At 43.9% G+C, this 27,055-nt stretch overlaps 2 protein-coding genes across 10 annotated transcripts in view; one reads left to right on the top strand and one right to left on the bottom strand.

The window, feature by feature from the left end:
- Positions 1-4,120, top strand: part of RELL1 (RELT like 1) — a 96,692-nt gene extending 92,572 nt beyond the window's left edge. The window contains exons 7-8 of one of the 3 annotated variants that reach the window (XR_009494805.1): positions 796-844; positions 1,937-4,120. The gene's annotated coding sequence lies outside the window, so the exon portion shown is untranslated. Of the gene's footprint in view, positions 1-795 lie in introns of all 3 variants that reach the window. The other 2 variants (XR_009494803.1, XM_059887669.1) reach the window with 2 other exon arrangements.
- An 85-nt stretch (positions 4,121-4,205) lies between these two features.
- Positions 4,206-27,055, bottom strand: part of C6H4orf19 (chromosome 6 C4orf19 homolog) — a 78,564-nt gene continuing 55,714 nt past the window's right edge. For 3 of the 7 annotated variants that reach the window (XM_005207854.5, XM_059887461.1, XM_059887463.1), the window contains 2 exons: positions 7,348-7,401; positions 4,206-5,951 (listed from right to left, as the gene is read on the bottom strand). In XM_005207854.5, the coding sequence (XP_005207911.1) occupies positions 5,018-5,951; positions 7,348-7,379 (966 nt within the window). In that variant the 5' untranslated portion in view covers positions 7,380-7,401 and the 3' untranslated portion in view covers positions 4,206-5,017. 7 annotated transcript variants of the gene reach the window in all.

Genomic DNA, 27,055 nt, shown 5'->3' with positions numbered 1-27,055 from the left:
GAATCCAAGTCTCTGAGAGCTGGGACCCAGAAACTTGCTTTCGTAAAACAAGCACACTCAAATTTGAGAATGTCTGCTTTCCACTGGACATGTAGTAGTGATCCCCATTTCACAGATGAGGAAACTCAGGCACAAAGGTTAAGAAACTTAAACCCAAAATCATACAATGAGTAAGAGGCACAGGCTAATTCCACCCTAGGCTGATTAAAAAAGTGGATGAGTGTGAGTGCCCAGCCTGCGCTGTGTGGTCAGAACCGTTGAACACCTGGAGGTCACCACCCAAGGCTGCAGGGGTTTTAACTGCAGAGTCAACCCCTTTGTACTTTTTCTAACATGAGGAGCCAAGAGAAAAGTGACATCAGAGTCTTGAGTCACAAACATACATCCTTTCTTTTCTTGCCCCTCCAGGATTTGAAAGATTGAATTCAAGATGACTGAAAAGCGTGGTCAGCCAAGTTTCCTACTGCTTGGCCCCAAACATTGGTTTTCTTAAGGTTTTTGTCTCAATTTGGGTGTAGGTTCCTCAGGGTAACCTGCTCTCATGATGGAGACCAAACTTCCACTGGATACTCAGTGCTGCTCCACCTCCATCTTCCCAATGACTGCCAAGCAGCCTCCTTATTCAAATGGAGAAGGGCCGTCTGAATGAGGATGTGAAAATGTTAGTCGCTCAGTCGTGTCGGACTCTTTGTGACTCCAGGCTCCTCCGTCCACGGGATTCTCCAGGCAAGAATACTGGAGTGAGATGCTATGCCCTTCTCCAGATCTTCCCAACCCAGGTCTCTTGTATTGCAGGCGGATTCTTTACCATCTGAGCCACCAGAGAAGACCCTGAGTGAGGAAGGTGAATAATAAACATAATTTTTTTTGTCATATTCATATAGACAGTGCTTCCACAGCCCTGCATTCATACCTTTATCACAACATATCCCAATCAAATAATTAGCATTCAGAATCTTAATCAGCTGCATGATGTCTCTTCCACTATATGTGAAGAGCTTTTAGTCTTTTATTCAACAAATAATGTCCTGAGTACTCACTCTGTGCCCACACTATCCTAGATCTAGGCAAAAGGCATTTACTATAGTCACTTTAGTTGAGGGAAAAAATGCTAATAGTCAGTGCCAAGCAACTAGCTTGAATGTGTTGGTAAGAGTCGCTCATAATGGGCATATTTAATAGATTTGCCTAAAATGTTGTTTCTTAGAGTGCTTGAGGGTGTTTCAAAAGTTAGCCTGTTACATGTCTACTGTAAACTAACACATTGGGGGAACTTACGAGCTTAGTAAACAAATGAATGAGTAATTTATCTCCGTAAATTAACAGAGAGTGTCTACCATAAAAAATAAATGCCAGCTTGTCTCTTTAATCATCACCAACTATAAAATAGCAGGTTTTAAAATGAATGAGGTTTAATCTGGGAAAAAAATAAGAACAGAAAGCAAGAATTCCCACGTTTTCATCATATGGACTCATTGGACAAATAGGAGTCCCATTGGTGAATAAAGTTCAAGTTCAATGCCAGGGGCCACATTCCTATGTCTGCACACAGACGACAAAACTAAGGAAGTCAGATCTATACTCATGTAATTGCATTTGGTGCCTCCTTCATTCTTCCTAAGGCCTCCCATTGGGAGATACTGATGAACAGTTAAGATGAGAAGGGGTGAGGGTGGGGGCAGGCAAGATAGGAATAGGGAATTAAGCAGTACAAACTGTTCTGTATAAAATAAGCTGCAAGGACATAATGAACAATACAGGGAATATAGCCAATCTTTTATAATAGTCGTAACTACAAATGGAGTATAACCTTTAAAATTTTTAAATAACTTTGTACATCTGAAACATATATTATTGTACATTAATTATACTTCAATTTAAAAAAGCCTGACTTTCCTGGTGGTCCAGTGGTTAAGACTCTGCACTTCCTTTGCAGGGGGCACAGGATCCATCCTTGGTTGAGGAACTAAGATCCCACAAACATGTGGTGTGGCCAAAATAAAGAAGAAAAGAGATAATCTTGCCCTTAGGGTCAGGGCAGAGGAAGGGCTAAAGAGAAAAATGGTGAGTGGCTAATAGTTACTGAGTGTGGACGAATGGGTGTGTGCTAAGGAACTCAAATTCTCTTCATTCCTTTTCGAATCTGGTTTGACAACTCTAACAATATGCTACCATCTGTCTTGGAAACTGGGGGGAAACATCTAATTTCACATTTATATGATAGTTAAACTTCCCTCAGTAAGAAGTGAAATGTAACTTCTTAGGTCGAGAAAACTGCATGTAATATAGAAATAATATAGAAATGCAGTTTCCTAAGATCGTGGGGACGGTGGTGTCCACTTCTACTCACAGCCAGTGCCTGACATTCAGTGTGCATCGGTGCTGCCATGCTGTCGAGAATGTTTGAAAAGAATCAGTATCATCAGCATCACTTTTGATAAGGCGCGCCACCAGGCTGCAGAAAGATGTTACACAGAGCAGGAGTCTCAGCTGCTAGACAAGCTGGGGGATGAAGCTAAAATCTGGGGTTTCCTCTCAACCTAAAGACTCTGGCTTTTCCTCTGACGTCCTTTGGTGGAGCCTGGATGTTGGGGTAGAGGTAAAGGGGCCCAGGCTGCTTTTAAAAAAGCACTTGAAGTTCTTGGTCATCTGTTAACCTTTTTGAAGCAGTTGTTCACATAATCTTAAAAACTTTAGAGTTATTAATCATGATGAACTCTGCAGCAGTCCTAAAATGTAAAATTAGGTCCACATGTAAATGTAAACACAGAAGTGTGTTGCTGTGCCCAGAAAAAAGACTTATTTGCAGAAATACCTCATCTTACCTTTTCCTTGTCAGATTTTTCTTTTTTATCCTTCTGTTTTGGAGATACCAGTGGGAAGTTGCTACGCAGCTGTCCAGTTCTCCTTTCCCCTTGGACCAAAGGCTTAGACCTTTTCCGTGTCACACTAAATGAAAACAATTATCTTTCAATCTCTTGCAAATTGGCTCTTTGTGTTTGGAGGACCAGGCTTTTGTGTTTGGAGGACCTGATGTGGCAGATTGTAAACAATCTCAAAACTCAATGTCCATTCTCTCCCTTCTCAGTAACTGAATCCTGAACTTATTTGGGATAGCCATGCTCATAGCTAGAAAGGTAAGTTTTCCAGCCTCTCTGGCAGTTGAATGTGTCCAAGTAACCAGATGTTGATCAATGAGGTAAAAGTGGAACGCTGAATTCTAGTAAGACCTCTAGTAAGAAGGTCCTTACTAGAGAGGGAGTGAGATCTTCTGACCTGTTATTCTTTTTTCCAAATGGAAAGCAAATGTAATGACTGGAGCCCCAGCAGTCACTGTGGACCAGGCAGTTGTCTTGAGAAGTAAGCCAAAAGATAGAAGGAACACAAGTCACCGATACCACAGAGTCCTCTGCCAGCCTGGATTTCTATCTCCAGACTTCTTTTACATAAAAGATAAGTAAATCTCTGTTTTTATAAGACACTTTATCATATACAGCTGGACCTAATCACAACAGATACACTTGGGAAATTGTTGAAGGAACCACTTTGAAACATTAAGCTTTTGGTGTACTAAATAGCGAACACATCTACAATCCAATTAGCAATGCCAACAGTTTAATCTTTAAAAGCTCGGAGTGACATTGTATGTAGACATGGCTTGTTATCAAGAAAATCCAGGGAAATGTGTCTGTTAGGCTCAGAAATCATGTTTTATGTTAAATAATAACCAAATGGAGCAATGACATTATGACAATCTCTATAAATATATATTATTATTGTTGTCACTTAACCGATGGGCAAATAGAAAGGATATATTACTTGTCCCAGGTTACACGGCAAAGCTGGAAATCCAACCAAAGTGAGTCAGATTTCAGTTTGTGTTATGAAACACTATAATAAGGAATCCTCCATATTTATATTTTTCTAGATAGTCTTGACCATCCCCTAAATTCTCCATTGAGCCATGTCAAAATAGCTGAAACCCAGGAAGGGCTATTCATCCTTAAAGTAAGAGCTGCACAGGTAGTCATGGCATCAAGAGTTTGACCTACAGGGACAGAGTCAAAGTCATTCCTGGCAAATCAATCTAGTCTCCTCTTCAACTGTAATTTAATAGTCTATCTCTTTAAATTGAAAGAAACCTCAAGGGTCACTAATAGTCTGGGAAAATTAGAAGCACTATTGACTTAAGACACTCAGACACATATGTGGTTATTGTTTAATCACAATCAGACATTACGTGGCACAAAATACTCCATCCATCTCTTTGCTGCTCCAAATCTCACAAACATAAAAACCTGAATTTTAAACAAAGAAGTCTTTTGACCAAACTCCCCAATCCCAAAGGAGATGAAAAAGTAATAATGTAAAAAAGTTAAGGTCAAGGTGGTCTGATATCACAGCTAATGACTAACCATTTGTTTACAGGCGGCTCCTGCTCCACCCTGAAAGCTGCCAAGCTCCATTCTCTGTCCAACAAGTGGTTAGTGATCGGTTCCCTGGGTGATTGTCCCTGAAGGTAAGCCATGCTCTGGGGGGTACATTAGGCACTTTAAGTAGGGGTAGTTACCTTTCCCTGACTGGGTATAATGTTTGGCTCTCAAAAGCAAGGTAAGGAATTTTACACTCAAACAGAATGTCTTGTGAATCTCTGCCCCTGGGATTAAGCGCTGGGATCCCAGGGCGTTCTCACGAACACCTGCACCACGCGTTCTGCAGGAGTTGTGCGCGTTGGCCAGCAGGGTGTTTAAGGTCTGCATGTTCTGTGGACACCAGCACGGTGGTCCACTCTGACTTATAGTCTCTTGAGCTTTAGCCCATCTAGACGGTGGTACTCTTCATAATGAACAAGCAGCATGGCGCTGATGCTCACATCCATCAGAACTGGCGCTGGGTGTCAACCCCTTGTAAGGCTGCAGCCGTATATGCTGCATTTATCAGCTCTGGGTTTTAGCAGCAAACCCAGGCCCGTGTGACCAGATCATCACTAGCTTATTTGCCTGGAGAACCCTCTCCCCTACTCGGCCTCATCCACATCTTCCCCCGCAGTAGCTGCTTCTAAGGCCGCGAGGGCTTCGGCCACCTCCGCGTCCTCATCCGCCGTCTCCCAGCTCCCGTCTCCGGGGGAGCCAGGGGCCTCCTCCCACCCGTTTCTCGAATCGACCACAGGCACGTCCTGAGCAGGATCGTCTTTGTCAAAGTAGACACTTGGGATTTCAGTTGTCACGGCCTCGTTTAATGAATCCCAGCTTCTCTTTATGGAGAAGGGCATATTCAAACCACACTCCCCTGCCGGGGGGTGAGCACCTTCCTGGGGTTCCTTCTCAGAGTGGATCTTGAAAAGACGGTCCTTCTCTTGGTGATCAACGTGATCAGTGTTGTCTTCAGCTGAGCTAGAAAACGGAGGGTAGTCCGGGGTGGGTATCTGGAGGACTTGGGCTGGGACTTCCCAGGCCGCAAGCCCGGCTGTGGATGGCGTGCCAGAGCCCCCATTCCTGATTACCTGCGTCTCTCCCGAGCCCAGCTGCATGCAGTCCAGCTCCCTAGCACTCCCTCCTTCAAGGAAGGGCTGGGTCGGGTGACCTTTGTTTGCAGCACTGGCCCAGGAGTCTCTGGCCCCCTGAGGGGGCCCCGGCTCACCAATGAGCTGCAGGACAGCAGCGGGGCCAAGGCCATTGATGGCCCCGCTAGTCTTCTCGGCACAGGGTCCCCCCACAGTATCCTCCGAGAGGAGCGGTCCTCGGGGCGGCCCGTAGGGCTCCTGCGGAGCGGCTGTTCCGCTCCCGCTTGCAGTCCTCTTGGAGCCCTCATTCGGAGGGTCACCCTTGTGCACCAGGATTTCGCTGCTCTGTTTGTCTTTCAATTTAAGAGTGTCCTCTTCATCTAACTTGCAGCTGTTTACTTCGTTAACGTAACCAGGGGAGGGCACGTGAACTGGATCGAAGAGATAGCTAGGATGAGAAGAAGGAAGATCAGTCAAGTATTAACTTTATTAATAACTAACTTTCATTATTAATATTTCTACTACAGGCTCTGCTGCTGGTCTATGGTTCCTGTTAATTTCCATGATTACTCTTTTAAGCCTATCAGTTCAGTTCAGTTCAGTTCAGTCGCTCAGTCGTGTCCGACTCTTTGCGACCCCATGAATCGCAGCACTCCAGGCCTCCCTGTCCATCACCAACTCCCGGAGTTCACTCAGACTCACGTCCATCGAGTCAGTGATGCCATCCAGCCATCTCATCCTCTGTCGTCCCCTTCTCCTCCTGCCCCCAATCCCTCCCAGCATCAGAGTCTTTTCTTATGTGTACCTAATTAAATAGATATTGGACATGAATCTGAGCAAACTCTGGGAGATGAAGGACAGGGAAGCCTGGCATCCTGCAGTCCATGGGGTCGCAGAGAGTCTGACAGGACGTGGTGACTAAACAGCAACAATTAGGTAGATACAGTGGTATCGAAGTATAAAAGTGGTCTACCGACAGGAAACAGATCTTAGGAAGGAGCTAGAAAAAGGGCAGGAAGAAGGTGAAGAACAAAGTGGGTCATGACATTTAAATACAAAAAAAAAGTAAATAAATAAAACAAACGTTCAACAATAGGAAGATAAGTGGTTAAGAACTGATGCCACAATCCCTCAGTGGAATATTATGTAGTCATTAACATTTCTGCGGTGATTTATTTTCAGTGATACCATTTCAGGCATAACAATTGTGACGTCTGGACTAGCATCAAAGTTATTCACAATAAATACTTTTGAATGGCACCTAACATTAAATTATAACTATAGTGGAAAAAATGATATATGTATGTAGGTATGTATATGTATATATTTATACCTATTTATGTATACACACATAGATACAGATATGGGATAGAACTAACATAATAAAGATAGTTTTGTTATAGAAGCAAAATGATCAGCTAATTTTCCCCCTTTATTTTATATAGAATTATATTCATGTTGCCCAAATTTTTATGACATAGAATCTGGACAAAATTAAAAGCACATACATGACTGGGGTGATTTATTTTCAGTGATACCATTTCAGGCATCTTCTAAAATTCAAGCTTTTCTTTGCACTGAAACTCTCTGGAGAAATGTAAATTCAACCCAAACCAAAGTCAGCCTCAGAGAATGACAGTGTTCCCAACATGCTCGGAGAACTGCACAAAAAATTTTTTAAAATCCAGCCCCTGTGTTCTTTTAAATAATATTAATGTGGTTCCAAACTCTTAACTTCCTGGCAATGCTAGTCATGCCCCAAGTTGGAAAATGGCATTGAATCCATGCAGGATGTTTAAAAGTGCCTTCGTGATAATCACAATTTCCCATATTTTCAACTTTACCTTTGTATCATTTTACAGCACCTGCACCCCATCTGGATTACTTTTTGTTATCATCTGGGGAAAAAAGAGAGAAGTGTGAATGACATTTTACTTTTTTTTAAATAAAAATTGTTGGTTTTATTGTGGGAAGACATTGGTTTCTTTGCAGTCAGAATGAAGGAGCGGCACAATTTAATTCTATATAAATGAGTGAATATATAAAGTATCAAATATAAACAGTAGTGTAACAAGAAAATAAATTGACAGAAATAATCATTCAACTACTGGCAATAATTAAGACTACCATTTGAAAGATCTTCTATAAATAAAGAATGAAAAAATACTGTCATAAGATTTTATAGCACACAATTGTATTCCATCCTAATTTATTACTATTATAGTTCCTTCTTCGGTATTAGTGAACACATATCATAGCCTGTTAATTCACTGTGTTTATTATGTGAACCCTCACAGGCAAAAAATGTCTTAGAACGCCAACACCTACAATAAGCTGCTTTAGTAAGACAAAAATCTTCAATGTTTATTTCATTCACCACTTTGGGATTTTCCTTTTGTATTTTAAGATGAATCAAGCTATCCCTCTTTCCTTTTTCTGCAGGAGGAATGGACAAATGTAAGGTAGCCAAGTAGTCAAAGCACACCAAGGAAAGGCAATAATCACACTGTGAGCCCGGGGAACCAGGTCACACTCTCAGGGCGGAGAGCTGTTTAAGATATAAGGGAAGCTGAACCTTCACAGAGGCTTCCCAGGTGGCTCAGGGGTAAAGAATCCATCTGTCAACGCAGGAGATGGCAGTCCCAACCCTGGGACTAAGTCGGGACAGTCGGGAAGATCTGCTTTTGGACAAAATGGCAACCCGCTCTAGTATTCTTGCCTGGAGAATCCCATAGACAAAGGAGCCTGGCAGGCTATAGCCCATAGGGTCGCAGAATCGGACATCACTGAGGACACCTGTAGGCAGGTAGGCACCTCCACCACACGGGCTGTGCTCTCCAGCCCCATCCTGGCCAGAGACTTCTGCTTCTCTCTGGCTGAGGTGCCTCATCTGTGCAGAGAGTGGAAATGGCTAGCTGCAGGCACTTGCAGTCTGGACTGGACGCAGGCAGCTGAATAAGATTTCAATAGGAATTGTTTGCCTTTTCTTTCCTAGATACTTAAAGTCAGTAGAGTTACAGTTTTTTTGGAAAAGGATAACATGTGAGTAGGGAGGACACTGGTTACCTGGAATACCTTCACATATCTAAAATCACCGATTCAGTATTCGCAAACTAGTCTCTGTGCCAGACCTTTCCCTGACTCTGGGAGTTACATATGTCATCTTCATTTTGTAAATGAGGGAAAACAGGTTAACCAATGCCAGAGAAAGAAAGGTGGGATTGAAAAGGACCTGTGTTTTCTTCCATTGCCTTCTCCATGGGACTTGGACTTAACCAGGGTGTTAAGCCCTGGTGCAGCAGTAGGCGCTACAAGAGAGCAGAGAGGCTTCCTTGCCCAGGGGTTTCAGTACTAGAGGATGTCCTGGGCTCCCCTGGTGGCACTAGTGGTAAAGAACCAGCCTACTAATGCAGGAGATGTAAGAGATGTGGGTGTGATCCCCTGGGTCAGGAAAATCCCCTGGAGGCGGGCATGGAAACCCATCCCAGTGTTCTTGCCCTGGAGAATCCCATGGACAGAGGAGCCTGGTGGGCTTTGGTCCATGGCGTTGTAAAGAGTAGAACACCACTGAAGCGACTTAGCACAGCAATAGAGGATGTCAGGATAGGGCAGAGGATCCCAGCTACAGATCCATGTTCCATGTTACAGACCCGTGGAAGTTACAGTTGAGTCATCATCACAAGCTTTATGTGGACTAAAGTGAAGTCACTGTCATGTCCGACTCTTTGCGACCCCATGGACTGTGTAGCCTAACCAGGCTCCTCTGTCCATAGGATTTTCCAGGCAATAGTACTGGAGTGGATTGCCATTTCCTTCTCCAGCGGATCTTCCCTACCCAGGGATGGAACCCAGGTCTCCCGCATTGTAGACAGACGCTTTACCGTCTGAGCCACCAGGGAAGTCCATGTGGACTAAACTGCTCCTGTTTTGCCTTTCCCATCACAAGGCATGGACGCTGAACATCACAAGGTCAAAGACATGCCCCTTGGGGCTTCCTGGTGGTGGATGGATTTACCTCTGTGCTGCTTTCATTTCCCGCCTGCCTTCTGTCCCCTGCCGGTTCCCAAGTTACATTTTTTCCCCTCAAGATTGCCCTTTGAATGAAACCTTCTATTCATGTAGAAACCAACCATGTTGTTCTGGTCTTTTCTCTGAAAATCCTAGAAATTAGCATGGAAGAATCTTTAAGTCATCCTCCATGTCTAATAGTTACCAACTTGAAGCAGACAAGCCAATGACAGAATTGAAAGCCCCAGTCCCTTTGTCTCCATAAGAAGCGCATGCTAGAGAGAGAGAGGGATCACTTATTGTTTCTGTTTTGGTTTTTCTTTCCTCTATTTTTTGATCTTGCCACTCAGCACACAGGATCTTCGTTCCTTGACCAGGGATCAAACCCGTGCCCCCAGCAGTGGAAGCCTGCCTGGTGTCTTAACCACCTGACTTCAGGGAAGTCTCAGGGATTGTTCATTGTTGGCTGTGTCACTGCCTTCTCTGTTCTCTCTCCTTCCTTCTTTCAATCATGAATGGATTTCCAAGGATTCTACTTTATAAGCCTTTAACCACAGAGAAAATGACCAGTACCATTTAAGAAGTATAGATTAGCTGGTTGATAAATCTAGAGGGAAGTAGTTTTATACCACCTCCCTCCCCAAAGATATCCAGTATCCACATCCTAATCTCTGAAACTTGTGACTGCTACCTCATATGACCAAAAAAACAAAAAAAAAGTCTTTGCATATGTGATTACAGGTTTGAGATGAGGAGACTGTCTGGATGATCTGGTTCTGGCCCTAGCTCTGCCCTGTAACTCTGGGCCTCAGCTATTTCATCTATAAATGGGGATAATGATGTATCTACCATGTAGCATTGTTGGGGATTATACGAGTTAACATTCCTAATAAGCATATACTTATTACTCAGCTCTGTCTGGATACAGCATGTTTGAAAAAAAAAAAAAAAAAAGCTTTTCACCTAAGGAAGAAGTACTCTAGTTGCCATGACATATGCCTACAAACAAGAGCATTAACAGTACCAAGTTATACCTGTTTCCAGATAAGGACCAAATGGTATATTTCTATCAACTGTGGCACCAACTGAAAGACACATACCCCAAGTGCAACAAGAGTTCCGCAAGACAGAAATCACAGTGGGCTTAGCCAGCAGTATGTGTACAACCTTTTCCTTTTGCAAAGCACTCTCAATGGAATCACTCCATTTTCCAAGCCCAGGGTTTTGTTTCCAGCCTCCGCTCCCCACTTACATCCATTTTCTGTAAATAATTCATATGTCAGCTTGATAAATCTGTTCAAGAGCCCCCTGTACCCCTCCTCCCTGCCATCACCCCCTCCCCTCCCTCCATCTCCACAACCTACTCTAAAATCCGGCCTCTTTCCACACTGGCAGTATCTTTGTTTATCTTGGAATCTGTTTTTAAAAAGTCAAGAGGATAGGAGGCAAGAAAAAGTCAAAGAAAAAAAAAAAAACAAAAAACAGGCTTTGAAGTGTTTGAGAGAGGGCAGACCGCAGTCTTAATAATGTAATTGAAGCAACTGCGAGGTATGAATCACTGAAAAATGTCAGGTAGGTCAACTTTAGGATCATGGGTTCAAGTGTTGTAGGTGGGGAAGGTTTCCTTCTGAACAGAAGAAAGAACAAAAGAGGCTGGTCTTGAGCAACACCTTGCTTTCCCAGTGTCTCCCAGGCTGACCAAGGTCGACCTGACCCCACCCTCTGCCCCTGTGGCTTTGGCCACACTCACAGCCATGCCGGGAACTGAGCTGACTGCTGAGATTCAACTTCTCTGTTTCTTAGAGAATTGACAAGTCACCTGTGCCTTTCACATTACCCTTCCCTCCTCGCCCACCTCCCTGGAAAACCACAGGATCTATATTTTTCTTCAAAGCCATGTAATTATAAAAGGTGTTTTGATGATCCTCCCCAGCCCCTCCACCTTTCACTGCCTCCCTTTAGGGTGCACTCTTGGGTTTCCTACAGACCTAGTCCTGTACCCGAGGGCCATGCCCTGCACCTCTCCCCAGCCCGGTGCCTCTTCCTGGTTAGAGGTCCTGCCCTCGCTCACACCCTGCCATCCTGTGTTCCCTTTTGCAGTGACATTCCTTCTCTCAGTGAGACAGGCTCTAAGGTCCAAGGTCGAGTGACTGCTGACGAAAAGGGTGGGGACTAATGCATTTACACCCAACCCCTGCCTGCCTGTGTCTACAATGATTCTTCCATAAATGATGATTCCTAACATCAAATCTGATTTATTTCTCTTTTCATGTGTCACTCCCACACCTATATCTTGCTTTTAGTGAGGTCTCCCATTTCCAGGTGCAAAAAGGAAATATTCCATGTCCATTTCCCATGGAAACAGGGAAACAAAATATACTCTTTTGAAGTAAGACTAAGTTCAAAATGGGCAGTTTGTCTTCTTTCCCTTCCCCGTCACTGTGACAACAGCTGGGTCAGAGGTGAGAACTCAGTTGTCCAGTGCCCTTTATTATGGAGCAGAAGCAGAATTTGCTTTGTCTTTGGAGTATAAAAGAGCAACAGAGAAGCAAAGGGCAAAGCAACCATCATCTGGTTTCCATAGGAGAAAAGCAAACACCATTAGGACGGTGTGTCCACCCACTTCGGCGCCTGCCCCTCCTGGAGTCCTGTGCTGGAGGTTGACTCTTGTCCTGTGTTTAGGGTTGAAATTAAACAGTCCTGTGTTTGAAGATGGTCATGCTAAGACCCCATCAGTTACTAGTCAAGTATTCTTGCTGGAAAATCCGGTTCCACAAGGGGGTTGGTGACGGAGGTAGGGAGAAATGAGGAGGCCAGGGGTGGGAGGGTAAGGGGCACAGGAGTTGTGCAACCAGGCAGAGAAATTAACTGAGCATTCATCAGGAAGTCAAGGAATACAGAAAGAGGCTCAACTCAGCTGGAAAGGGCTGCCTTTGAATAGTGATGATCTTAAAGAATGACACGCACAGGTCAACTGACACAGGACCAGCTTGTAGGCGTCCTACTGGCCCATCTGGAACAATGGGAGCATCGCAGCAAGCACAGACACAAAGGAGTGTAATACACTGACTAAAACAAGGATCTGCGAATCCTCAGGATATAAATCTAAAAAAGGGAGAGCTCTGACTTACAAGTAGAAAGCCTGCTAACAAACAGAATTATATAAATCACCATTAGACAACCATCACCTTAATAGTTGACTCAAGCAAGAATCATCAACAGATGTTTAGATCAGTGGGTAAAAACCTGAAGAAAATGGGATATTTAACCTCAAAGTATTGGCACTGGCCAAAAGTTTGCTTAGGTTTTTCATAACGTCATACCAATGAACTCGTTTGGCCAACCCCAATAGCTCCCCTATACATGTTTGGGGTAAAATAGTATGCTTACAGTGGAGGAACCTGGGTCACAGCACCAAAATCAAAGAACCAAGGGTAATACCGCGAGTAAGAGTTATACCGTGAGAGTAGTCAATAGCCTCAGAGGTGGCGCACCGGGAACTTGGCCTCACTTCTGTGATTTTTCTGTCAAAGAGTATTATCTGGATTGAAGCAGGAGGCAACACCAGTCAAACACAGCTTAAGGGGTATTTTGCAAAACAATTGGTCTGTACTCTTTCCAAAATGTAACTTTAGGAAAAAAAACAAAGACAGACTGTGGGACTATTACAGATTAAAGAAGACAAAAGAGACATGACATGAATGCAATGCATGATCTTTTGGTAACAGGTCATTATTGCCACAACTGGTGAAATCTGAATAAGGCCTGTAGATTAGGTAGTAGTATTAAATCAGTGTTAACGTCCTGCTTTTGATCATTGTACTGGGGCTATATGAGAGCATGCCCTTTTTCTTAGGAAGTATTTCACAGTGATGTATTTAGCAGTAGAGGGACATGGTGGTATCTGTAACTTATTAAAATAATTAAGGGAAAAAAATGTGTGTGTATGTGTGCACAGAGAAAGAAGAATAAAGCAAATGTAGTAAAGGTTAACATTTGGGGACTCTGAGTAACTGAGGGTCCTTTGTACTTTCCTTGCAATTTTTCATTGTCTGATATGATGTCAATATCAAAAGTTAAAAGGAAAAAAAAAACCCACTAATCTGATGTCAGTTTCTGTTCTGCTTGTTCCTGGGCTAGGACCCAATACCAACAGAAAACCATTGCGATTAAGCCATTCCCTCTAAAGAAGCACATGGGGAAAGGTCTTGGAAAGGAGCTCATCGAAAGCCCACTAAGCTTTCTGCATTTGGCTGTCATTCTGTGTATGTACTGAAGACCTTTTCTCAATAGCCAGCCCCAGGCACTAGAACTCTGAAGGCAAAGAAGATGTTTCCGGTCTTTGGGCTGCCCCACCTCAGAGGGGATTTGGTGTTTGTCTAGGGCTTTGGTGTTTGTCAGCTGCCTGCCTAACCTAGGGCAGCCTCTACCTGTATGGAGCATGTCACATCTGTTATTCAAATAAAGGGGTGACTGGTGAGTGACAGAAGTGAGTGAATGAATGGTGAGTATGAGATTTTATAAATTATTCCAGTAGAAGGTCTACCACTTTCCACAATCAAATCTCAACTCTACCGGGTAGTCCAAAATCAAAAGTCAAGTGCATGGCACAAGCTAAGAGAGATAGGAGGGACCGTGGTTCCCCTTCCCAGCTTGGGAATTACTTTATGTAATTCCAAGGGTTAAGGGTGTCCTGCTTCGAGGGCTCTAGTCAATGGGCTTTCATAGCAGCTGCTGGCAAGTGAGTTGAGTTGATAGAAGTTGAAGTGCTTGGAAAAGACACAGTAAAATCAAACACTTAAATTTCAACTCTGTTGTGATAAACCAAGTTGCCAATGTTTAGAAAACAGTCCAGGATTTCATCTTAACCTGGCTAGCAGGTGAAGCTGAAAAATATTTAGTGAGTCATTTCTGGGTACTGACCTCTTAGACTCAAGAGGAGTGGATAAAAATAACTACCAGGCATTGAACAAATCACGAGGTGCCTTATAAAAGAAATTAAAAGACTGCCTGCCCAGCTTCATAGACAGTATTTAATTTATGGTGGAAAAAGGACAAGAAGATAATTCTTGACTACTAAATCAATCTGTTTCCTCAGCAGAACCATATTCTCCTTTCTGAGCAGGCTTTGCAAACTCTCTGGGACATTTTTTGGTGTTTCCTTTTCTCCTAAAGAGGTGAGCTTCAGTAATTTTGGAGAAAGACTATAAGACTTTATTATTAGCACCATCAAACAGTCCATTTGACGCACTCCTAGTAGTCAATGTGCTACCATATACGAGTCAGCATCACCTAGAACTGGGCTTGATGGGATATCTGTGCAGCTGGTGCTGCTGCTAAGTCGCTTCAGTCGTGTCCGACTCTGTGTGACCCCATAGACGGCAGCCCACCAGGCTCCCCCATCCCTGGGATTTTCCAGGCAAGAAAACTGGAGTGGGTTGCCATGTCCTTATCTGTGCAGCTGCTGCTGCTGCTAAGTCACTTCAGTCGTGTCCGACTCTGTGCGACCCCATAGATGGCAGCCCACCAGGCTCCCCTGTCCCTGGGATTCTCCAGGCAAGAATACTGGAGTGGGTTGCCATTTCCTTCTCCAATGCATGAAGGTGAAAAGTGAAAGTGAAGTAGCTCAGATCTGTCCGACTCTGAGCGACCCCATGGACTGCAGCCTACAGGGTTCCTCCGTCCATGGGATTTTCCAGGCAAGAGTATTGGAGTGGGGTGCCATCGCCTTCTCCGTATCTGTGCAGAGATGTGTTCAAATGTTCGTCCCCCACTCCTGCCAAAGGGTTCCCTCAAACAGGTTTGGGAATGGGAATAGCAGAGATTAAAGATGAACACATTCACAATTATGAAAAAGAATGATTCCACCCTGTTTAATTCAGTATTTCCCAAAATTATTTGACCACAGAACTTCCCTTCCCCCATAAAAGATATTAATAACCAATAGAATTTATGTTTTGTGGAACTTTGGGAAAAACAATTGTCATGGCAGTTCTAATTGTCAGGAAGGGTTTTGAGCCCCAAACTAATATTGTCAGGAGGGGTTGGTGTTTGTGAACTCAACCAGGCAAAGTCCATGCTGGGTATAAGAAATCCACCTTCCAGCAGTAGGTTCATCATCAACTGTACAGATGTGGGAAAGTAGTGTAATCTCTTGATCCCTCAGGTTCTTTATCTCCCCAGTGAGTCCCTGACATCAAAGGTCTCTTCCAAACTGAACAATGGAGGTGGTGAATCAGTGAAGCAAGTGTCCTCAACTCATGACCTCTCTGACTTGGGTCACACAGTGTTAGCACTGAACACCCAGACAACGCAGGCACCGATATGACCCTTCTGCAGGGGGGAGCCCTGCTCAGTGGTTTGTGAACTACCACATCCCTATACTGATGGGGGTGTTTGGGTCCCAAGTCCACACTCACCTAAACTAACTGAATGTACAAAGCTTCTCTTCCTGTTTCCTCCCTTCAGGCCCCAAGTTCTCATCTCATTCCCTCAGGTCTGCAGCTCTTTGAAGAGGTCTTCTTGGCTTCTTTGCCAGATAATATGAAGTGACTGAGTGTATACACACACACACACATACACACACACACACAGCTGATCAACGCCCTGGAGCCTTGAGATAGAGTCAGTGTGTGTAACTGCAACTTCCCTGGGAAGGGCAAGGACTCAGGTCAGGAGGACAAAGAAGTATGTGCTGGACCTCTTCACTGGAATGGGCTGGGGAAGTGTGTAAGAGTGTGCGCGCGTGTGTGTGTGGCAGGGCTGGGGTATGTGTGAGGCAGGATGGAATTTGTAAGCTTCTGAGAAAATCCATAGTATCAGCAATTCAGCACCATGGTTAAATGAGTAATTTAGGGTGAGTTTGGGTTCCAACACTGCCTCCACCACTTATTAGCTTTGTGACCTCTATGCAAATTTCTTAGCCTCTGCAAACTTCACCTGTCTAATCAGCAAAATAGGAAAGGTAACAATTCCTGTTTATCAGGATTGTTTCAAAAATTAGTGAGATAAAAGTATGTATGGCATTTATTATGTCTGGCACCCTGCCAGTGCTTATTAATGATTATAAATAATTAACATTCTATTGTTTAATATGCATCAAGTACTGTTTTAAAAAAATTCATGTATTCATTTCAACTCCACAATAACCCTTGAAGGAAGAAGCCAGTATTTTGTTTGTTTGTTTGTTTCTTATTGGCTGCACCATGTGGCTTGAAGGATCTTGTTTCCTGACCAGGGAAAGAACGTGGGCCATGGCAGTAAAAGCTGCTGCTGCTGCTGCTGCTGTTGCTGCTAAGTTGCTTCAGTCGTGTTCGTCTCTGTGCGACCCCAGAGATGGCAGCCCACCAGGCTCCCGAGTCCCTGGGATTCTCCAGGCAAGAACACTGGAGTGCGATGCCATTTCCTTCTCCAATGCATGAAAGTGAAAAGTGAAAGTGAAGTCCGACCCTCAGCAACCCCATGGACTCCAGCCCACCATGCTCCTCCGTCCATGGGAGTTTCCAGGCAAGAGTACTGGAGTGGGTTGCCATTGCCTTCTCCAGGCAGTAAAAGCAGACAGTCCTAATCAGTGGACTGCCAGAAAAATCCCTATAATTATTTTAACTGAAGGATAGTTGATTTACGATATTATATTAGTTTCAGGTGTACAGCACAGTGATTCAATATTTTGTAAATTATTTAAAGTTACCACAAAATACTGGTTACATTTCCCTGTGCTGTACAATATGTCCTTATTGCTTATCTATTTTGTACACGATAGTTTTAATCACATGCCACCGCCTGGCCCCTCCTCTCCTCCTTCTCCCCACTGTTAACACCGCTAGCTTGTTTTCTGTATCTGTGAGTCTGTTTCTGTTCCGCTGTATTCTTTTGTTTCATTTTTGAGACTCTACATATGAATAAAATCGTTCAGTATTCGTCTTTCTCTGTCTGACTTCTTTCACTAAACGTCATACTCTAGGTCCATCCATGTTGTTGTAAATGGCAGAGTTTAATTTGTTTTTATGGCTGAATCATATTCCATTATATTACATATATCACACCTTCATTATCCATTCATCTGTTTATGGACACTTAGGTTGCTTCCATATCATGGCTTCCATAAACAGTGTTGCTATGAACATTGGCGTGCCTGGATCTTTTTGTACTAGCGTTGTAGTTTTTTTTTGGATATATACCTTGGAATGGAATTGCTGAGTCATATGGTAGTCTATTTTTAGTTTTCCGAAGATCTTCCATACTGGTTTCCATAGTGGCTGCAACATTACATTCCTACCAGCTGCGTACAGAAGTTGGAAGCCAGTATTTTATGGATAAGTAAACGGATATATAAATTAGAGAGTGGTTCCCAGGTGGCACTAGTCATATAGAAGCCACCTGCCAATTCAGGAGACATAAGAAACTCGGGTTCAATCCCTGGGACAAGAAGATACCCTGGAAGAGGGCATGGCAACCCATGCCTGGAGAATCCCATGGACGGAGGAGCCTGGCGGGCTGTTACAGTCCATGGGGTCGCACAGAGCTGTACATGACTGAAGCGACTTAGCGCACACAGGCACAGTGTACCTATTATAATTCTGCTGTTACTGTTTTCATTATTAACATTAACTATATAATATTTATATATTATATCTTTCTTATTATATTAATATAATACCATAATATCTCTTACTAGGTTCTGTTCGTTTCTGAGTCCACAGAATTTCACAATAAGCAGCAGCTTGTGATCCAGTATGTTTTGCAAAAGGGAACTGGATCCTCTTGATTTGGGTTCTGATAGAATATCAAGGAGAGTTAAGAAAGTCTAAAGTGAACAATGCAAAGAAACAGAGGAAAACAACAGAATGGGAAAGGCTAGAGATCTCTTCAAGAAAATTAGAGATACCCAGGGGTCATTTCATGCAAGGATGGGCACAATAAAGGATAGAAATGGTATGGACTTAACAGAAGCAGAAGATATTAAGAAGAGGTGGTAGAAATATACAGAAAAACTATACAAAAAAGGTCTTAATGACCCGGATAACCATGACTGTGTGGTTACTCACCTAGAGCTAGACATCCTGGAATGTGAAGTCAAGTGGGTCTTAGGAAGCATTACTGTGAACAAAGCTAGTGGAGGTGACAGAATTCTAGCTGAGCTATTTCAAGTCCTAAAAGATGATGGCGTTAAAGTGCTCATTACGTCACTCATTACGTCAGCAAATTTGGAAAACTCAGCAGTGGCCACAGATTAGAAAAGGTCAGTTTTCATTCTAATCCCAAAGAAGGGCAATGTTAAACAATGTTCAAATTATTGTATAATTGCACTCATTTCACATGCCAGAAAGATTATGCTCAAAATTCTTCAAGCTAGGCTTCAGCAGTACATGAATTGAGGACTTCCAGATGTATAAGTTGGATTTAGAAAAAGCAGAAGAACCAGAGATCAAATTGCGAACATCCTCTGGATCATAGAAAAAGCAAGGGAATTAAAAAAAAAATCTCCTTCTGCTTCATTGACTATGCTAAAGCCTTTCACTGTGTGGATCACAATAACTGTGAAAAATTCTTAAAGAAATGGGAATTAGGTTTACCTGTCTCCTGAGAAACCTGTATGCAGAACAAGAAGTAACAATTAGAACGAGACATGGAACAACAAACTGGTTCCAAATTGGAAAAGGAGTCCATCAAGGCTGTATATTGTCACCCTGCCTATTTAACTTCTATGCAGAGTACATCATGAGAAACGCTTGACTGGAAGAAACACAAGCTGGACTCAAGATTGCAGGGAGAAATATCAACAACCTCACATATGCAGATGATACCACTCTAATTGCAGAGAGTGAAGAGGAACTAAAGAGCCTCTGATGAAGGTGAAAGAGGAGAGCGAAAAAATTGGCTTAAAACTCAACATTCAAAAAGTAAGATCAGGGCATCCAGTCCCATCACTTCATGGCAAATAGATGGGAAAAATTGGAAATAGTTACAGATTTTATCTTCTTGGACTCCAAAATCACTGAGAACGGTGACTGCAGCCATGAAAGTAAAAGACACTTGCTCCTTGGAAGAAAAGCTATGACAAATCTACACAGGGTATTAAAAAGGAAGTCAACTCTGACTACTAACTGGATGGACTGATGCTGAAGCTCCAATACTTTCACCACCTGATGCGAAGAGCAAATGCATTGGAAAAAGACCCTGATGCTGGGAAAGACTGAGGGCAGGAAGACAAGGGGAAAACAGAGGATAAGATGGTTGGATGGCATCACCAACTCAATGGACACGAGTTTGAGCAGATTCTGGGAGATAGTGAAGGACAAGAAAGCCTGGAGTGTTGCGGTCCATGGGGTTGCAAAGTGCCTAACACCACTTAGGGACTGAACAGTATTTCATACATGTGGTTTCATCTATTAGCCACCAGATGGCAGTATATATTGGGTATTTAATTTCAAGGGAGGGACTTAGTATGCGAAAGGCCTTAAATACAGGAGAATTAGGGCTTAAACAGTGTAGGTGCTCTGCCATGTGGCGAAGTTACAGAGTAGGTGATTTGGTAAACATTCAGATAATTATTGTGTTAAGTTCTGGTAGCCACGGTACCACCTTATGGCAGAGTTTCCTCCAGCTCTGGCTGGGCACGGGATTTACTCTGTAGCCTGGCCAGACCATGGATGGGTCAAAAGACTCCTGCAATTCTACAGACACCTCTCTTCACACAAATGGGATCTGATGCCTGGATGAAAGTTTTGGGGAAGGACTAGGGGAGGCAGGATAGGATATGGAAGGGTTCACTTCCTGCCCTGGGTTAGATCTGCTGCAGCTGGACCTGTCCATTTCACCGTTCCTTCCCTAGGGCCATCCTTGTGCTTGCCCCAGACCCTGTGTGCTGCCCACGGTGTGAGCTGGTCTTGGGGCCCCATCTTCTGGATGAGGGTACATGACCATATTCTAGGGGGTAAAGATAAGCTATAAAATAAATCTGGCCCAGTTCAAAGGTTTCTGGGGAAGAAGCCCATTACTTTGTATTTAAAAGAAATTCAGAATATTGTGTTTGAAAAGGCAAATTGTGCCTCAATTATTAGAATTAAACAAAGGTATGCAGAAATTTACAAGTTCTGTTGGTAACTTGTGGTCAGCCCTCTAGACCAGGTCCTTCTTCCTGTACCCTGGGGAGAAAGGTTCTAGGGAAAAGTTTGAGAAGCTATTCCCCTATTGTCTGGACTGTAAATTCCTGGGGGTAGGCTCCTACTTAGGTCAGGAGGGGTGCAATTCATTACTGAACCAAGGTGTGCAGGTGACAGGGGTGGGATCCTGGGGGACATTGAGAGGCAGAGGGCACCAGGGCCATCAGGCGTCCTCCTGGGTCTGTGTGGGGCCTGATAGCCTGCATTTCCAACAAGCTCCCAGGTGGTGCTAACACTGCTGTCTAAGGACCGCACTCTGAGAACTACAGCTTTATGGTTTTAAGGAAGTAAACGCAGGCAGGAGTCTTTGTTTTGCCAATGTTACTGGTTGGTCTAGGCGAGCTCTACTTAAAGGGAGAGGCCTAACACTCTAAGAACTCTGTGTCTTGGGGAATTTCAGGCAACAGTGAGGTGGTTACCATTACCACTGGCCTCTTTCGGTGACAGATGGCATGGCCCAAACCAAGTTGGCCAAAACATAACTTTATGTTGGTCAGAAACTAATACCAGTAATCACTGCTTCCAATTCCACTGCCAATGGGCGCAGCTTATAATCCTGTTAAGTTTCTAAAAATTCTGTTCTTCAGAATTTGCTTTTTAACAGTTTTTAACTTACGTTCCTCTATCCTTCTCTATGGGTACTATAACAGGAGAAAGTGAAAATAAACCAAGTGTCCAATAATAAAGGGATCAGTTTGGACAACCTAAATGTTTACTAACTGAGGAACAGTGGAAACAAACCCAACTAATAGTCGAAACAATGCCAGCATTGGGCCGGTCCACTGCCTGTCTGCTCTTCGATCGGTCTCTGCCTCCCTTGCCCGCTCAGTTTTTCAGGGCACCCTAACACTGAGGAGCCCTTGTCTGGATCTGGGTGAGTCCCACCAGTGGAAGGTACTGGTGGAAGAAGGAGAGGATGAGGGAAGGCAGGGTCTGGTTCCCTTCCTCTCTCTGCTTTGGACGGCATCCTGCTCATCCCGGTAGTGGCCAGCTCTCGTCCACAGCAAGAGATGTGCAAGAGCCCCACCCGCTATGGTGCCTCACCAGGCTCCAGCCACCGACCCAGCACCTGGTTCTGGGCTCCCCTTAGGATGGTAATGTCTTCCTGCCTTGACCATCTCCGTGTTTAACTCAGCATCTCATTTGGTTTCCCAGATCTTCCAATACCCACATAACCCACTGACTATAACATCCTTCTGTTTGAAAGGAAGAGTTCTCATTCTTGACTGGACCTTCCTTAATACAAATAATATCTTGACTAAAGGCTTCCTTTGTGTGAAGTCGCTCAGTCGTGTCCGACTCTTTGCGACCCTGTGGACTGTAGCCCGCCAGGCTCCTCTGTCCATGGGATTCTCCAGGCAAGAATACTGGAGTGGGTTGGCATTTCCTTCTCCAGGGGATCTTCCCAACCCAGGGATTGAACCAGGGTCTTCTGCATTGCAGGCAGACGCTTTATCCTCTGAGCCACCAGGGAAGTTCTGGCTTCCTAGCTAGTTATTAAGTGATATACAATAAGAGTGTTGAACTCTGTACAGATGGGTAGTATCCAATGTACTTGTTGCTAATTTCGGATGTAGGACAAGTCATGGTGGGTGTCAGTGGTGGTTGGGGAAGGGACTTTAGCCCCTCCGTCATCTCCGTCAATTTCTCTTGCCTTTCCCACCCCAGATCAGTCTGTTTACTGTGCAAAACAACTTCTAGACAAGTCTCCTGTCTTCCCTTCTAAGCTCTGAAACCTTCCTAGTAGATAGATATTCTAAAACTGCCACTGGAGAAAGTATAGGGAACACATGGACCTTCACACTATTTTCAGTAATCTCATGAAAATACTCAATATCATTAACACATATGGGTGACTGTGGTTAATAAATAAGTTTAGGTGTCTCTTATGTCTGCTGAAATATGAAGGGCATTCTCTATTATTCATGTGGGTGCTATTAATCTATTCCCCATTATCAATGTAGTAGCAGGAAGTTTATTTTTAATACACCCCCAAATCCTTCAGTTCAGTTCAGTTCAGTTGCTCAGTCGTGTCCGACTCTTTGCGACCCCATGAATCGCAGCACACCAGGCCTCCCTGTCCATCACCAACTCCCGGAGTTCACTCAAACTCATGATCATTGAGTTGGTGATGCCATCCAGCCATCTCATCCTCTGTCATCCCCTTCTCCTCCTGCCCCCAATCCCTCCCAGCATCAGAGTCTTTTCCAACGAGTCAACTTTTCGCATGAGGTGGCCAAAGTATTGGAGTTTCAGCTTTAGCATCAGTCCTTCCAATGAACACCCAGGACTGATCTCCTTTAGAATGGATTGGTTGGATCTCCTTACAGTCCAAGGGACTGTCAAGAGTCTTCTCTAACACCACAGTTCAAAAGCATCAATTCTTTGGCACTCAGCTTTCTTCACAGTCCAACTTTCACATCCATACATGACCACTGGAAAAACCATAGCCTTGACTAGACGGACTTTTGTTGGCAAAGCAATGTCTCTGCTTTTGAATATGCTACCTAGGTTGGTCATAACTTTCCTTCCAAATCCTTCAGGGAGTCTCTAATTCAACAGTTGAAGACAGTATCTATAACTCTTAGAGCTGGGAGTCCAGATATCACCATGCATTTATCAGTTGCTTTTGAAATATGTTTTGAGGAAGTCTTGCAAATGACCACAGACAGCTCTGAAGTGAAAGAGACATTACAGAGAGCTCAGCTAATCACATATACGTGCGTGCATGCTCAGTTGCTCAGTCGTGTCATAGACTGTATTGTAGCCCATCAGGTTCCTCTGTCCAAGGAATTTCCCAGGCAAGAGTGCTGGAGTGGGAGGTCATTTCCTACCTCAGAGGATCTTCCTGACCCAGGGATCACATACACAATCTCACTTAACATGACAGACTATCATCAATGATATGGGATTAGGTGTTTACCATGAATTCTGCTACTTGGGTAGAAACTTGTTCACTGATGAACTAGTAGACCATGTCACTGGTAACCAAACCAAACCACATGTGTTCAGGGATAATGTCCACAGCACAAACACTCAGGCTCAACTGAAGATGGGGACAGGCCATCACCTTCTGGGTGGCTTTTAGTTTCTAAGACTATGAACAAGTACACTTTGGAGACTCTTCAGATAATACAATTTGAGAAGACTTTTAAAATTTGAAGTGAAGATGATGTGTTTTCACTTAACATGTGCAGTTCTATGTCTTTTTCATGTGGGATTCGGTGGCCCCCCTCCCATCACACTCTTGACCACCCATAATCACAGTATCATCTGACATGACTCATTTCAACTCAGCTTGTTGGGCTGATCCTCTTGACTTTGACTTAAGTTATATAGGAAGCTCAGCATCACCAGTCTTTAGTAGGATATCTGCTTAAACTCATCAGAGATACCCTTGCATTATTAGTTCATAATTGATTTCATTTTTATAGCCACCTCAACAGAAGGACTGGTCAAAGAATGTGTGTAAAAATCATATCTGGTTCTAGAAGAAGAGGACGAAGAATTTTAAGACCCAGTAGATAGAGGACAGTCTGTCTATCATAATTAAGGGAGTGGGCTCTGGAGTCAAAAGTCTGGATTGGCCTGACATAAGCTGGATGATCTTGAGTAGCTTAACCTCTCAGAGTCTAAGCTTTGCCAGCCACTAGATAGGGAAACAGTGACACGGAATCGTGAAGGGTTCCTCTGAGAACCACACGACTTATACATGTGATGGACCTGGCAGAGTATGACTAGCAAGTAGCAGGTTCTTAATAGATGTGGGCTGCTCTCACCTTCATGGCCATCGTCTATGAGAAAATTTTTTAACCCTGGCCTAGGAGAAGGTAATGGCAACCCACTCCAGTATTCTTGCCTGGAGAATCCCATGGACGGAGAGCCTGGTAGGCTGCAGTCCATGGGGTCGCTAAGAGTCGGACACGACTGAGCGACTTCACTTTCACTTTTCACTTTCATGCATTGGAGAAGGAAACGGCAACCCACTCCAGTATTCTTGCCTGGAGAATCCCAGGGACAGAGGAGCCTGTTGGGCTGCCGTCTATGGGGTCGCACAGAGTTGGACACGACGGAAGCGACTTAGCAGCAGCAGCAGTGACTTTTAGACACGGAGAACAGAAATGGGTGATGTTCTGACCCAATCCTCCCTGGAATCCCACGAGAGTCAGGCGTGTCTCCAACACAGGGTGTGTCGCTAACATTGGTAAGTAGCCTTATCTGGAAGGTGGGGGAAGTCTGGAAGATAACTGAAGCATTTAGAAAAAATGAAGTTCTGGAAATGAAGAAGTTGAAGAGGAGGCGATGTGGACAGCAGTTTATAAACTTCTACAGTTTATAAATGCTACAGTCTTATAAAGCTACAAATAATGATGACTTTAAAAGCAAGCACAGCTCAAGGCTGGATGCTTGGAATGGACTAGTTCTGGTTAATCTCCAGTATTCTAGACGGCCAAACTTCAGCGACTCTTAAAGAACATCCTACTACACAACCACTGTATTTTATAATACAGGCTTCCCACTCAAGGTGGGAAGTGTGGACTGGTCAGAGGACAAGAAAAAACAGACTCTCCCATGTTTGTAGATGACACTGCATGTGCAGAATTTGGACACTGATGTTCCTTTTGTTGTTCTTCAGTCACTCTTTGTGACCCCATGGACTGCAGCACACCAGGCTTCCCTGTCCTTCACTATCTCCCAGAGTTTGCTCAAACTCACGTCCATTATTTCTTTGAAGTTTGCACTTGAGAAGAATAAGCATGGTTTCAAGGCCTTGAATATCCTTGAGAATCTGAGGATAAAACACTCTGCTAGTGACCAGGACACAAGAGGCAGAGATCTCTGCTGTATGTTAAAGGGTTCACCACTTATTCACACATCAAATATTTCCTGAGCACCAATTTTGTGCAAGTACCAAATTCAGTTCCAGGGAGCTGAAAAGAATTCACAGTCTAGCAATGAAGACAGATGCATAAATACATGACTGAGGGAGTGCCAAGAGTATGAATTTTAAGTATGGGGACTTTCCTGGTGGTACAGTGGTTACGTATCTGCCTGGCAATGCAGGGGATGCAGGTTTGCTCCTTGGTTGGGAACTAAGAGCCCACATGCTACAGAGCGACTAAGCCTGCTCGCTGCAACTCGAGAGCCCATGTGCTGCAACGGAAGTCCATGCACTCTGGAGCCCGTGTGCTGTAACTACTGATACTGTGCAGCACAACGCAATAGCCTGCATGACACAATGAAGATTTCGAGTGCCACAACTAAGACCCGATGCAGCCAAAGAAAGAAAGAAAGAATAAATCTTAAAATAAAATAAAGTGTGTCATGCATTGTGTTCTATAAGGCAACAAGTGCCCAAGTAATCTTGGGAAAAGACTTATGGCTGAAAGCGAGCAGATAAAGGGGTTGGTAGGGGTCTAGACCACATTCCAGGGGAAGGCGACCTCTGACACACTCTCTGAGGCCCACTCTTTTCTCTCCGTGTGCTCTGCCCCTGCCCTGTCCTAAGACATTATCACTTCTCTCTTACCTGAGTTATTGCAAAGCCTCTTGCCACTGCATCCCCATGTCTTCTAAGACATTGGCCACACGGAAGTCATGGGATCTTTCTAGGCCACAAACCTGAATCTTATCAGTCCCCTTGCTTAAAACTTTTCATCGTAAAGGAAATCAGTCCTGAATATTCATTGGAAGGACAGATGCTGAAGCTGAAACTCCAATACTTTGGCCACTTGATGCAAAGAACTGACTCACTAGAAAAGGCCCTGATGCTGGGAAAAATTGAAGGTGGGAGGAGAAGGGGATGACAGAGGATGAGATGGTTGGATGGCATCACCGACTCAATGGACATGAGTCTCCATCACGGAAGTTGGTGATGGACAGGGAGGCCTGGCGTGCTGCAATTCATGGGCTCGCAAAGAGTTGGACACGACTGAGTGACTGAACTGAACTGAACTAAAAACTTTTCAAAGGCGTCCAATAGCCTCAGGATTTAATAACATAGAGTAACAAAGATGACACTAAAAATAGCAAACTTCCATAGAGTGTCCCATGCACCGGGTGTTCCACGCGCTTTATGTGTGCAACTGCTCCTCATTATTTGTGGATTCCATAGGTGTAAATTATCTACTGTCTAAAATTAATTATAAGCCCCACATTAATACTTGCTGTGCTTTGGGGGCATGCACAGGGTGGTGAAATATTGGAGTGGAGTTAACTGAGCTCAAACAAGGTAATACTCAGCCTTCTTGTTTTAGCCTCACACTGTACATTGTTCAATGTGAAGACTTAGATGGGTCATGTTGTATGTTACTTGTTTTAGAACAAACAAACTTTGTTCTTTGTTCCCAAACAACAAATGGAAAAAGAAAATAACAGC

The sequence above is a fragment of the Bos taurus genome, chromosome 6, assembly GCF_002263795.3.
Source record: "Bos taurus isolate L1 Dominette 01449 registration number 42190680 breed Hereford chromosome 6, ARS-UCD2.0, whole genome shotgun sequence".
Classification (NCBI taxonomy): Eukaryota; Metazoa; Chordata; class Mammalia; order Artiodactyla; family Bovidae; genus Bos; species Bos taurus.
Note: the sequence above shows the minus strand (reverse complement) of the source record. Positions and strands in the feature narration are given on the sequence as shown.